Source organism: Fukomys damarensis, unplaced genomic scaffold (genome assembly GCF_012274545.1).
Source record: "Fukomys damarensis isolate Sample0158 unplaced genomic scaffold, DMR_v1.0_HiC HiC_scaffold_17, whole genome shotgun sequence".
Classification (NCBI taxonomy): Eukaryota; Metazoa; Chordata; class Mammalia; order Rodentia; family Bathyergidae; genus Fukomys; species Fukomys damarensis.
The window spans coordinates 18,474,566-18,486,415 of NW_022900929.1; the positions used below are offsets into that span (position 1 = coordinate 18,474,566).

At 50.0% G+C, this 11,850-nt stretch overlaps 1 protein-coding gene across 1 annotated transcript; it reads right to left on the reverse strand.

Annotated features, from left to right (window-relative positions):
- Nucleotides 1–5,524: 5,524 nt before the first annotated feature.
- On the reverse strand, nt 5,525–11,844 carry Tbl2 (transducin beta like 2). Its single transcript, XM_010619006.3, has 7 exons — nt 11,756–11,844; nt 10,299–10,420; nt 9,903–10,087; nt 8,992–9,143; nt 8,517–8,643; nt 7,584–7,736; nt 5,525–7,407 (listed from the first exon to the last, which is right to left on the reverse strand). The coding sequence occupies exons 1-7, from the start codon at nt 11,826–11,828 to the stop codon at nt 6,945–6,947; spliced, it is 1,275 nt and encodes a 424-aa protein (XP_010617308.1). The 5' UTR covers nt 11,829–11,844; the 3' UTR covers nt 5,525–6,944.
- Nucleotides 11,845–11,850: the final 6 nt, after the last annotated feature.

An 11,850-nucleotide genomic window follows, 5' to 3' on the forward strand; every position in this document is an offset into this window, starting at 1 on the left:
CCTTGGGGCTCGAGGCCTCAGTGCGCTTGCGCGCCCCGCCCGGGGCGTCCCTAGGGCTTCTCGCCGTTAGGGGGCGCCAAAGGAGTCCGGCGCACGTGCTGTACAAAGGGCAAGGTGCGAAGCGCAGCTGGTGGGCGGGGCCCTCCGTCTTTCCCAGGGGAATCAGAGGTCACTACCGACCTGCTGTTGCTGCTTCAATGAGCTTGACTGATGGAACTGAAGTTGTGCACCTCACCTCAGAGGAAAAGGCTGCTCCAACCACAGGGAATTTCAGGCCTGGCTTCAGCATGCCTTCCCATCTTCCCATTCTCTTACCTCTTCACCTTTTGAGCAAACTACTTTTCCGACATCCAGTTCAGATTCAAACTTTAGGGGATATTCTTCATACTTAGCACTTTACTTCCCTGACATGTAATTCAATAATTGTTGATTAAATGACTTCTATTTTGGCAGGGCTCTGTTCCCAGTGATGAAGATGTGTTTTTGCTTTCAAAGAGCTTTTAGTTCACCAGGTGTGTTTACACAGACCTATAATCCCAGTTATTCTGGAGGCTGAGGCAGGAGGATCTCAAATTCAAGCACCCCCTGGGCAACTTTGTGAGACCTTGTCTGTTTTTTTTTAAGGGCTCAGTACTGGACACGGTGGCAGGTGCCTGTGGTTCTCAGCACCAGAAGCCTGAGGCAGGAAGATCACTTTGAGTACAGCCTGGGCAACTTGGCAATTTAGGGAGACCCTGTCTCAGATAAGATAGATGGCTGTGACTTGTAGCTTGGTTCAAAGGCCCTGAGTTTAGTCCCCAAGGTGGGGGGAAGAGCTCAGGATTTACCTCAATAGTGAACTGGCCTTGAGGTCCTGAGTTCTATTCCACGTACCACAAAAACCAAAACAAAAATAATGCTTCTGGTTCACTAGAGCATGCAGAGAGCATACTTAAAATGTTTTGTGTGTGTGTGTGTGTTGAGATGGGGTCTTGCTATGTAGCTCTGGTTGACCAACTCACAATTCTCCTGCTACAGCCTCCTGAGTGCTGGGACTACCAGGGTGCACTACACTCAGCTGAGTTGCCTTTTTTTTTTTTTTTTTTTTTAACTAGGGATTGATTGTAAAGCCTTCACAGTGAGCTACATCCCCAGCACTTTTTACTTTTTGACACTGGGTGTTGCTAATGCACTAAATTATCCAGGCTGGGCTCCAACTTGGAATCTGCCTACCCAGCATCCCAGTGTACTGGGATTACAGGCATGTGCCATTACACCTGGATCTAAAATGCCTTTTTATAAATGCTTGGCTAAGGGAAATGACGGTCCTGTGACAAACCTAATCTAGACTAAGTGACCTTGAAGCTGACCTCTGACAAGAGTTGATGTACTACTCCAAAGCCTGTGTCCACAAACACTGTAAGTGCTCAGTAAATATGTGACTATTCTCTCTTAAGCACAGTTCAACAGCTTGCTGCCCCCCGCCACTTTCAGATGGGCATTAATGCCTTGCAGTGTTGCTTCAGTCTTGTAGCAGTGTTTTAGGGAATATACAAGAAGCAGATCACTAGTGGCTACTTCTCCCACCTCTAGAGAAACTTCCTCCTCTCTTGTCCAGAGAAATGCCTAACCCTAAATTTTGGTCTTGGGGATCGAACTCAGGACCTTGCGATTGTGAGGCAGGTGCCGTGTCACTGAGCTAAATCCCTGGCCCACTAACCCTAAACTTGACGCGACTTCTGGTCATGACTGTCATGAGCAACCAGAATCCTGGCCTGAAGAGCATATGGAGGAGCATCTGCCTGCCTGCCTGAGGTGGGGAAGAGCTGAACTAGCACATGGAGAGGATCATGCTGTGAGAAATAACAGGATCAAAGGTGGTGCTTCCATTTCTCACACCTAGCGGCTGCAAAATAACTGAGTACTTGTTGCCTGAGCCCCAGCCACCTACTGTAGTGGACATTGTGTGTGATGCACAGGTGAGTAAGCAAAGTCACCTGCCCTTGAGGTGAAGGAAAGAAAGCAACAGAAAGTAAAATGCAGGGCAGAACGAACAGAAATGCCAGGAGACAGGCCAACCCTTGAGACTTCTCCAATTCTGGTCGTAAACCTCCCAGGTGAGGTGTGCAGTCCAACACCAGGCAGTTTTTCCCAACTTCTCTCCTTATCCCACCTTGGCCGGGCTTCCCCTGAGGTTTCTCCCATTATCTTTTTCTTTCCTCTCCCTTCCCACCCCTTTTCCTTCCTTTTGCTGGGGATCCAACCCAGGACCTTGTGCATGTGAGCCGTACCCCAGCCGTTAACTCCCTTTTACTTCACAGCCCAAGCTCCTCCATCTGTCCTAGGCGCACCCCAACCCCTGCCCTGAAGACCCAGATCCCCGTTTTCGCCTTGTATTTGTCCACAAGACCCTGCATCTCCCACCTCCTTGAGTGCTTCGATGTCTATGTAAGAGAACGATTGAGGTGGGAACCTAAAAACTATTATTTATAGATTACAGAATGCCCCACACTGTCACCTGTTTTCTTTTTCCCCTGTACTGGGGTTTGAACACAGGACCCATACGCTGAACTACATTCTCAGCTTTTATCTTTGAAACAAGGTCTCACTAAATCACTAAGCTGCCTGCTGCTTCCCAGGCTGGGCTTGAATATGATCCTGTGTTAGCTCGACAAAAACCAAATGCATCAGCCACTGAGATCTTTTAACTGTGCAAACTGGGGGGGAGGGGTTTGAACCCAGGGCCATTACCAAGCTACAAGCTACAACCCACTCCTTTAAATTCAATTCTTTTTAAAAACTTTTTTTCTTGTTTTTTGAGACAGGGTCTCACTATAGTAGTTGAGACTGACGTGGAACTCACTGTGTAGCCCAGGCTGGTCTCAAACTCACAGTGATCCTCCTGCCTCAGGCTTCCGAGTGCTGGGATTACAGGCATGTGCTACCACGCCCGGCTCTTTTTAAAAATTCTGAGACAGGGTCTTGCCTATAATTTTTCCAGGCTGGGTTCAAATTTGTGATCCTCTTGCCTCAGCCTCCTGGGCAGGTACCATCCTGCCTGACTTAATTTTTTCAAGTTTTTGATGACAAATTAAAAATAGGCTATGTGCCACCACTTTAAACTGTTTTGGGGCAGTGGTGGGGATGGAGCCCAGGGCCTGGGATATGCTAGTCAAGTGCCTACCACTGAACTATATCCCCAGCTCCCCCAACTTTCTACATTGAAAAATTTAAACCCAAAGAAGTTGAAATAGTAATATTGAAAAATTGATGCTTCCTTTATTCACAAAGACTTTTTGACCTAACAAACTTAGCAGTCACTGCTCTACCTTAGTACCCCACTTTCTCTGTGGTTACAAGAGAAGCAGCCTCGTCACTAGGAAAAACTTGCAGTCCTTTGAGACTGTACAATGAGCTTTCTGTAGGGTTTTCACTCAGACACTCACAACGTAGCCAAGTTAGCCAAGGACAGAATTTATTCCCATTTTACAGATGAGGAAACTAACTCAGAGGCCAAGTTACCTCTCTGCACTTGGGCACAAGCCAGTAAGTGACCCAGCTACAACTGGACCAAGATGTGACTTCAGTAACTCACAGTCCTTCTTCTCCCTGGATGGAGCATGAAGGCCAGATGCTTCTCCAAACAGGTGTGCCAAGGAAAGTTTCATTATCCTGACAATCCAGCATCCGCCAGGCCATGGTGCCGTTCCATCACCCTTAGGAACAGAAGTCCATGCCGGGCATGGTGGCGCACACCTGTAATCCCAGCATTTGGGAGGCTGAGGCAGGAGGATTGCTGAGTTCGAGACCAGCCTGGGCTACACAGTGAGTTCCAAGTCAGTCTCAACTACGTAGTGAGACCCTGTCTCAAAAAAAACAAAACAAAACAAACAAAAAACAGAAGCCCACAGTGGAGGCTGGGAGTACAAGATGCAGGCAGGACCACCATCTCCACCCACTGCCCGCTGGTCTGTGGTCAGCATTTACCCAGGGCTTATTCTTTGCCAGCTGCTGTGCCTGGCACCCAGCTCAAACCACACCCAGTCCTCACACAGCTCATGTTCTCGTGTGTTCTTCAATCCTCAAGCTGCCAGTAAGAGACGGGCAGGTCACATCCCGCCCACATCAGTGTCTCCTGTTGTCCGGAGTGCTTCATGTTTTTAGTGAGGTGCCCAAGGCAAGCTTCTGACAGGTACCTTGCACAGCAGCCTTCCCTGCTCCACTCCCAGGACCCCTGCCCTCTAGCTCACCAGGCTCTAGTGATTTTAGTGTCCACTTGAGATTCGTTAAGTATCGAAGCCTGACACCCAGAAGCAGACAAATATCCAGACAAGCTTCTTTCAGACAGCTTTGAGTGATACAACATAAAAGGAAACCAGCTGTGGTGCCTGTGATGACCTGCAGAGACAGCTGCTTCAGATGTGGCAGCAGGGAGGACAACCGCAAGGTACAAAGAAACCCAGGACTGAGTTGTGGCCAGCCTGCTGTCAACAGAGAAGAAAAATGCTTCCACAGGAGGGATCGGCAAGGCACAGAGGCTACAAAGAGCTTGCCCATTCTGGAGCAGCAAGACTGGCATGGCTGGAGAGCACAAAGGGATCACAGGGACAGTGAGGTTACACAACACCATGCCAGCCAAGGTGAGAATTGTGATTTTTGTTCCAAGAGCGAAGAGAACCTTTGAAAGGAAGAACGTGATCTGTTTTACACTGTCAGATGATCAGTCCATTATGCTGAAAAGCAAATTAGCTAGGCAACAAAGGAAAACAGGAGCCACTGGGTGACAGTGGCTAGGACCAAGATAGTGGCAGGCTCTCTGTATCACCTGAAGCATAAGCAAAGGGGTTTGAGACAAGGATGAGGTAGTGGTGGTGAATGGAGGGTGTCAAAAGGGAACGACTGGGGCCAGACATGGTGGCACACGCTCGTAATCCCAGCACTCGGGAGGCTGAGGCAGGAAGATCACTGTGAGTTCGAGACCAGCCTGGGCTACATAGTGAGTTCCAGGTCATTCTCAACTACATAGTGAGACCCTGTCTCAAAACATAACAAAACAAAAAAAACAAAAACAAAAACAAAAAGGAACGATTGGGGCCAGGGATTTAGCTCAGTGGTGCTGTTGCCTGCCTCACAAGAGGAAGGAATCCCAGCACGGGAGGCTGAGGCAGGAAGATCACTGTGAGTTCGAGACCAGCCTGGGCTACATAGTGAGTTCCAGGTCATTCTCAACTACATAGTGAGACCCTGTCTCAAAACATAACAAAACAAAAAAAACAAAAACAAAAACAAAAAGGAACGATTGGGGCCAGGGATTTAGCTCAGTGGTGCTGTTGCCTGCCTCACAAGAGGAAGGTCCTGAGTTTGATCCCTGGTGTCAAAAAGAAAAAGAAAAGAAAAAAAAGGAAACAATCAAGGACCACAGCAAATTTGTGGCTTGCTCTGACATTCAACAACACTTAACAAAACAAAAAAAACAAAAACAAAAACAAAAAGGAACGATTGGGGCCAGGGATTTAGCTCAGTGGTGCTGTTGCCTGCCTCACAAGAGGAAGGTCCTGAGTTTGATCCCTGGTGTCAAAAAGAAAAAGAAAAGAAAAAAAAGGAAACAATCAAGGACCACAGCAAATTTGTGGCTTGCTCTGACATTCAACAACACTGGGGACAACTACAGCAGGCCCTGGTTTTGGTCAAGAGATCAAGACTTGGATTTTTGATGAATATATTTTGCCTTATCCCAAATCCTACTGGCCTCTTCCTACAGAGTCCCCAAATCCCAAAACTCAAACTTTCTGTTCTGAGACAGAGTCTTGCTATGTAGCCCAGGCTGGCCTTGAACTTGGGGCAATCTTCCTGCCTCAGCCTCCTGAATGCTGGGATTACAGGTGTGTGCCACCATGCCTAGCCCAAAATTCAAACTTCTGAAGACCTAACACCTTAGCAAAAAGTATCCCTTCCACTTCCTACCCAGTGCCTCCATCCTGATTGCAATCCTCTCTTGACTTTTAACACAGTTCACTACAGCTACGAATAAATGAAAAATGTCTTTATTTTCTCCCTCCAGCCATCTTTGATGGCAGAAACCACTTCACATTTATCATCCCTGTCTGGTGTTGTGCCAGTCAGCATGGGTATTCACCTAAGTGATGAGCTGAAGAAGGCACCTCAAGCAGGATGTAACCTTCGGAAAGGTAGGAGCCCCACCTCTATTATATAGCCCCACTATTCCTTCCCAAAATGTGAAGCTGACCCACGTACAAAATGTGTCAAGTCCTAGCCAGTGGCGCCCTAAGGAACGTGTTTCTGTGTTTCAAGTTTGGTTTCACCCACACTGTTTGATCCTCACTTCTAGCTGCTCATTAATGACACTCACCATCTCCTCCTTGCTCTCTGAGGTGAGGGGACTTTCTACTCACTTTGCATTGGAGCCTCTGTGGAAGGTGCCACGGCATTGTTCTCCATTTTGCAAAGAAGAAAATGAAAGCCCAGAATGAAATCTGTTCCATTTCCTTTTTGCCGGAGTTAGGAGCCTGGTCCCAGTGAAGACTCAGCTTCCCCTGACCTCACTGTCCCGCTCCGTGACCAGAAGGTTCCCAACGTCTCACCCTGCAAAGCTGCCGCCTTGCTTGAGGGTGTTCCTAGGCCTCACCTCTGTATTTACGAACTTCTTTGGGTGTCGGGTGCGTTGTCAAAAGGCCAAGTTCTCTCGCTCCCCTACCACTCTCCTCGGTGCTGGATGAGGACAGACACCACCTCTGGCACCCAGGAGAGAAGCACCGTGCTCCTTGGTCCAGGAGGAGTCAGAACCAGTAAGGGGAGAGTGAGCTCTAAGTAGCCAAGAATATGTTCAATGGGACAGAGACCAGTAAGAAAATCAGGGAACTCCTTCTGGAAGGTTTCCACCCCGGAGCAACCTGGGAAGAAAGTGGTAGCAGTGGGCACAGGCAGCAGGACCCTGCCTGAGCCAGTCACTTCTTCAGGGCACCCAGGCTCTTGAGGGCCTCCTGGGCCTGGGCCAGCTGCTGCTGCAGCCTCTGGCGGGTGCTGTCACTGGAGGCGCGCTTCAGCAGGGTCTGCATCTCCTCCACCACTGCCCGGTGGCCTGGAGTGTTGTGGAAGAGCCGTACGGCCCGGTCCCCACAGGAGGCCAGCAAGCGGCCGGTGACATCGAAGGCCAAGTCAGTGATACACTCCCCATGGACCTGCTCAAAGTTCTCCTCCTTCTCGCCGCGTCGTGTGTTGTACAGATGAATGCTGGTGCCACAGGCCAAGGCCAAGACGTGGGTGTCAGGGGAGAGCGCCAGGTGGCATGGCATGGTGCTGGCCTCTTCAAAGCGGCCTGTCCTCAGCAAATAGGGGTCCTGCTGCTTCTTGTATTCCACGTCGGTGTCCCACAGTTTCCATGTGCCATCCTTGGACACAGAGGCCATCCTGCAACATGGGACATCACAGCTCGAGCCCCAACTCCACCCCCTGGCAGGGAGACCCCTGGGACAGCCCAAGGGACTGCGGCCAGGAAGCCCAACTACTTCCTATGACCCCTGAGAGCACCAGCACCCACAGGCAGAAGGGCCCTGGAGGCGATCAGGACGCAACCTCGCACTCACCGCCGGGAGTCGTTGGAGAAGGCAAAGCAGTGGACAGCTGCCGAGTGGCCCTTCAGTTCAAAGGCTCGCAGGACCTCCTGGAACTCCCCCTTCTTCCCAAAGCAGACTTCCCAGACCTTCACATCCGGAGTGAAGCCACACGAGGCCACAAACCTGTCACAAAACCAAGCTTCCTTGAAAACTGCATTTGAAGGGCACTTACAAACCCCTTAAACATCTTTCCTTAGAAAAAAGCATTTTTTAGGGCCAGGGATATAGCTCAGCAGCCAGCACCCTGCTTGGCAAGCACGAGGCACTGAGCTCAATTCCTGGTACCAAGAAAAAAAAAAAAAAAAAAAAAAAAAAAAAAAAGGCATTTTTTTTTTTTTTTCCAGTGCTGGGGATCAAACCAAGAGGCTTGAACATACTAGGCAAATGTTCTACCACTGCCCTACCTCCAGCCCTAGATAGCTGTTACAAAGTGCTTCTAATTCTAGGCACGGTGGTTCACACCTGGAATTCCAGCACTCTGGGAGGCTGAGGCAGGAGGATCACAAGTTCAAGCCTAGGCTGGGTAACTCACTGACTCAGGAAGAGTGACTCAAAATAAAAGCAAAAAGGAGGGTTGGGGAATGTAGCTCAGTCCAAAGACCCTGGGTTCAATCTCTAGTACCAAAAACACTCAAAACAACAAAAACAAAACAAAATATACCAAGTGCTTTGTGTAAGTGACCTTACAGCTTGTTCTAAGACACAAAGCATCCCAACCCTACCCTCTAAAAAGTGCAGATGGCAGAAGACAGAGACTGAGGACTGGTAGCTTGCACAACATCCCATCACCACAATGGGGAGAGCTGAGACCTGATCCAAGCATCCCAAGACTCCAACCTGAGCACCCAGTCCCCCTGCAGGCTGCCTCTGCTCTGCACCAACTCAGGCCCACCCCTTCCGCACCTGCTGCAAGGGGATATGGCAGCATAGGTGTTGTTCATCTGGTTGGTGTTGATGGTAGACAACACCTGGCCTTTCAGATTCCAGATGAGGACAGTTGTGTCACTGGAGACTGTCATGATGAACTTTCCTAAGGGGAAGAGAGCAACGTGAGCGAACCTGACCAACTGACCTTCTCCAAGAAGACATCCATGAGGCCTCTACTGTCCAAAGTACCCATAATCCCCTCCCAGGCCAAGGGTCACCGCAGATAAGGATTGGGCTGAAAACTGTGGCTCATCCCTGCTGCCTCCTGGGACATTCTTTGGCTCTCAGGACTTCAGGGGAGGACAGAGCCAGACTGCTTCGAGCCACAGCCCCTTGGCGCACACTGAGGCTTGACAAATCCCTCAGGAACCAACAACTCACTCTGCAAACACCTAGGTCAGGTCATTTTTTTTAAGCCTCAGGCAAGTTCCACCCTCTGAATGTCTCTCACCTGTGTCAGCAATGCCAATGTTGATGACAGGTGCCTTGTGCTTTTTAGGGAAGTCCTCTGGGGTGGCTGTAAAGGTAAAGCCTCCATCTTCTCGCTTGGTCATCTTGAAGACCCGGAGGGTGTCCCCATTGGCCAGCCAGACAATGAAAGCTCTAGAGACAGAGGAGACAGGTTCCTCTCATTTGGAGATGGAGGCCTAGGGTTCTAAGTCCTACTCTGGTCTTCTGGAAAAAAAATCAAGATCTCCCCTCACACCCTACAGTGTGTTTGACCTTACAATATAACATCTTATTCAAAATATCTTAAAATATGCCTATAAGCCCAGCACGCTGGGAGGCAGAAAGGTTGAAAATTTGAGACCAGTCTTGCCAACTTAGACACCTGTCTTAAAATAAAAAGTAAAAAGGGCTGGGATGTAACTCAGTGCAAAAGCTCTGGGTTCAACCACTAGAATAAAAACAAAAAACAATAAACAAACAACAACAACAACAACAACAACAAATCAAAGGATTCTCATTGCTTGGCTCCTTCACCTTTTCCCTAAGATTCAAAAAACTCTGAAATGGGCTGGGGATGTAGCTCAGTGGCGATGCACTTGTCTGAGCGCAAGGTCCTCAGTTGATTTTCACTTTGCAAGGGTGGGGTGAGGGGGGGACCAAACAAACAAACTCTGAGAGCTCCCAAGGCTCATTTGGAAGCCTGGCCTTGGAAGTTGCTGGGTAGAAGAGATTTTTGGCTCTGTCTCCTTGCTGCGAAGTGGTACAGCCCTCCAGGAAGCCTCAGGCAGTGTCCACAATATCTGGATGCTCCCTTCTTGCCCCTCAAAGAGACCCTGGGCCCCTCCTCACTACCCCCAACCAGATCTGGGGCTGATCTTCTGCGGGCAAACCCAAGGCTTCATCCCGTCCCACCTGCAGTCAGGGCTGAAGCGCACCAAGGTGGCATGGTCCAGCTCCACATTGGCTCGCATGCTGCGGTGCTCCCGCTGCAGGAAGTCCTTGGTGCTCCAGATGCGGACGGTGCGATCGTCTGCACAGGTGGCCAGATACTTGCCATTGCTGCTGAAGTCCATACACAGTATGTTCCCACTATGGCTCTGGGAAAGGGTGGAGGAAGTGTGAACAGACAGAGAAGCCAAACTTGGAGCAAGCTGAAGAAGACAGCCTGGGAAGAGGAGGGATCGGATGGGAATGGCCACTGACTTCGGCCAGAGGTAGCAGGGTCTGAAACACCACAGATGATGACAAAAGTGAAGGACAACAGGGGTGTGGCTCCTGTGTGTGGGAGACCCATGGGGACCCACATACCTTCAGTGCTGCAGCCAGAAGACGGTGGGTGAAGTTGTGCTGCTGAGGCTTCTCCTTGCGAATCCGCTGTTGCAGTTTCTGCTTTTTAGATCCTGGCTTCTTAGGTCCATTTGCTTTTTGGGCTATATGGAAGGAAGACACCGTTCATCCATTCACTCACACATAAGCACTTACTAAGTCTGATTCAGCAGGCCGCAAGTGAGTGGAGAGCAAGTGATGAAGCACATGCGGCCTTGTGCTCAAGGAGATAAAGCCTGCAACGTGGGCAAAAACGGAGGCTTTGGAACTGGCCCGGGGTCTGGAGTGGACGAGATTAATATATACAGAAAGCATGCAACACATGCATTTAAGGCAGAAGGCCTCCAGGAATTCAGAGACAACATGTGTTTGAGCATCGACCCTGTGCCAGCAATGGTGGCTGTCACTTTTGCATAAAATACTTGAGAAACAGGCAGGTGATGGGGGAGCAGGCGTGGATGCTCCTCAATTCCTACAAGAAAGAACTCCAGAGCCTTGTCCCCAAAGCAAGGCCACAATCTGGTTCTCCTCTAAAAGCTCCTCCAGGCATTTTGAGTGATACCACGTGCTGTTTTGGGACTCCTTATCAGGAGTTTTGCCTCTCTCTTCCTTGGTGGCTTCCTGGCAAACTTCCAAACATGGGCTGGCCATGTAGCTCAGGGGTAAAGGGCCATCAAGGCCACAATCTGTCTCTAGCACCCAACACCTAATTAACAAAAAAGCCATTTCACAGTTCCCTACACGTAAGATTCCTGTGACTCCCTCTCCCAAACCAGTGGTCTTGTTTCTAGGACTGACTCTCTGTGAAGTTTATTACACTATTTATTTTGCAGTACCAAGGACTGAACCCAAGTCCTTTGCACTGAGCTACATTCACCTTTTTTTTTTTTTTTTTTTTTTGAGACAGGGTCACTAGGCTTCCCAGGCTGGGCTCCCAACATAAGATCCTCCTGCCTCAGCCTCCCAGAATGCTGAAATACAGACATGCACTTGGCAATTGCATGTTTTTCACTCGCACTTTTACAGAATTATGATTCACAGATTTAAATTCTAGATGCACATTTTAGATACACTTCTCCACTGCACTCATTCAAGACTCCCAAGCCTGTCCCCGGGTACCAGGTGCTCTGAGGAGCGCTGCAGGTCGCAGAGTTCGTCCGGCAGCGCGCGCTGACCTATGCCCGGCCCCATTTTGTAATACCGCAAACACGCCGCCGCGCGCTAGAGTCCTCAGAGCTACCGCAGCAGCCCCGGACACCGACACAGCGTCAGTTCTGCTCGTCCAGATCCAGGGTACGACCAGCCCGGCGGGGCAGCACCGCACCTCCGGAACCGAATCGCCTTTCAAACGAAAGAACGAAGGCCCGACAGCCCTGGCCTCTGCGGCCGTCCGCGCAGCCTGCCCACGCGGCGCCCCTGCCCGCCGCGGCCGAACGTACCGACAAGCTGGATGGCCTTCCTCTTCTCCTCCTCCGCACGCAGCCATCCCCGCGCGATCGCTACAGTCGCCATCAGGGCAAACAGCCCAACCAGC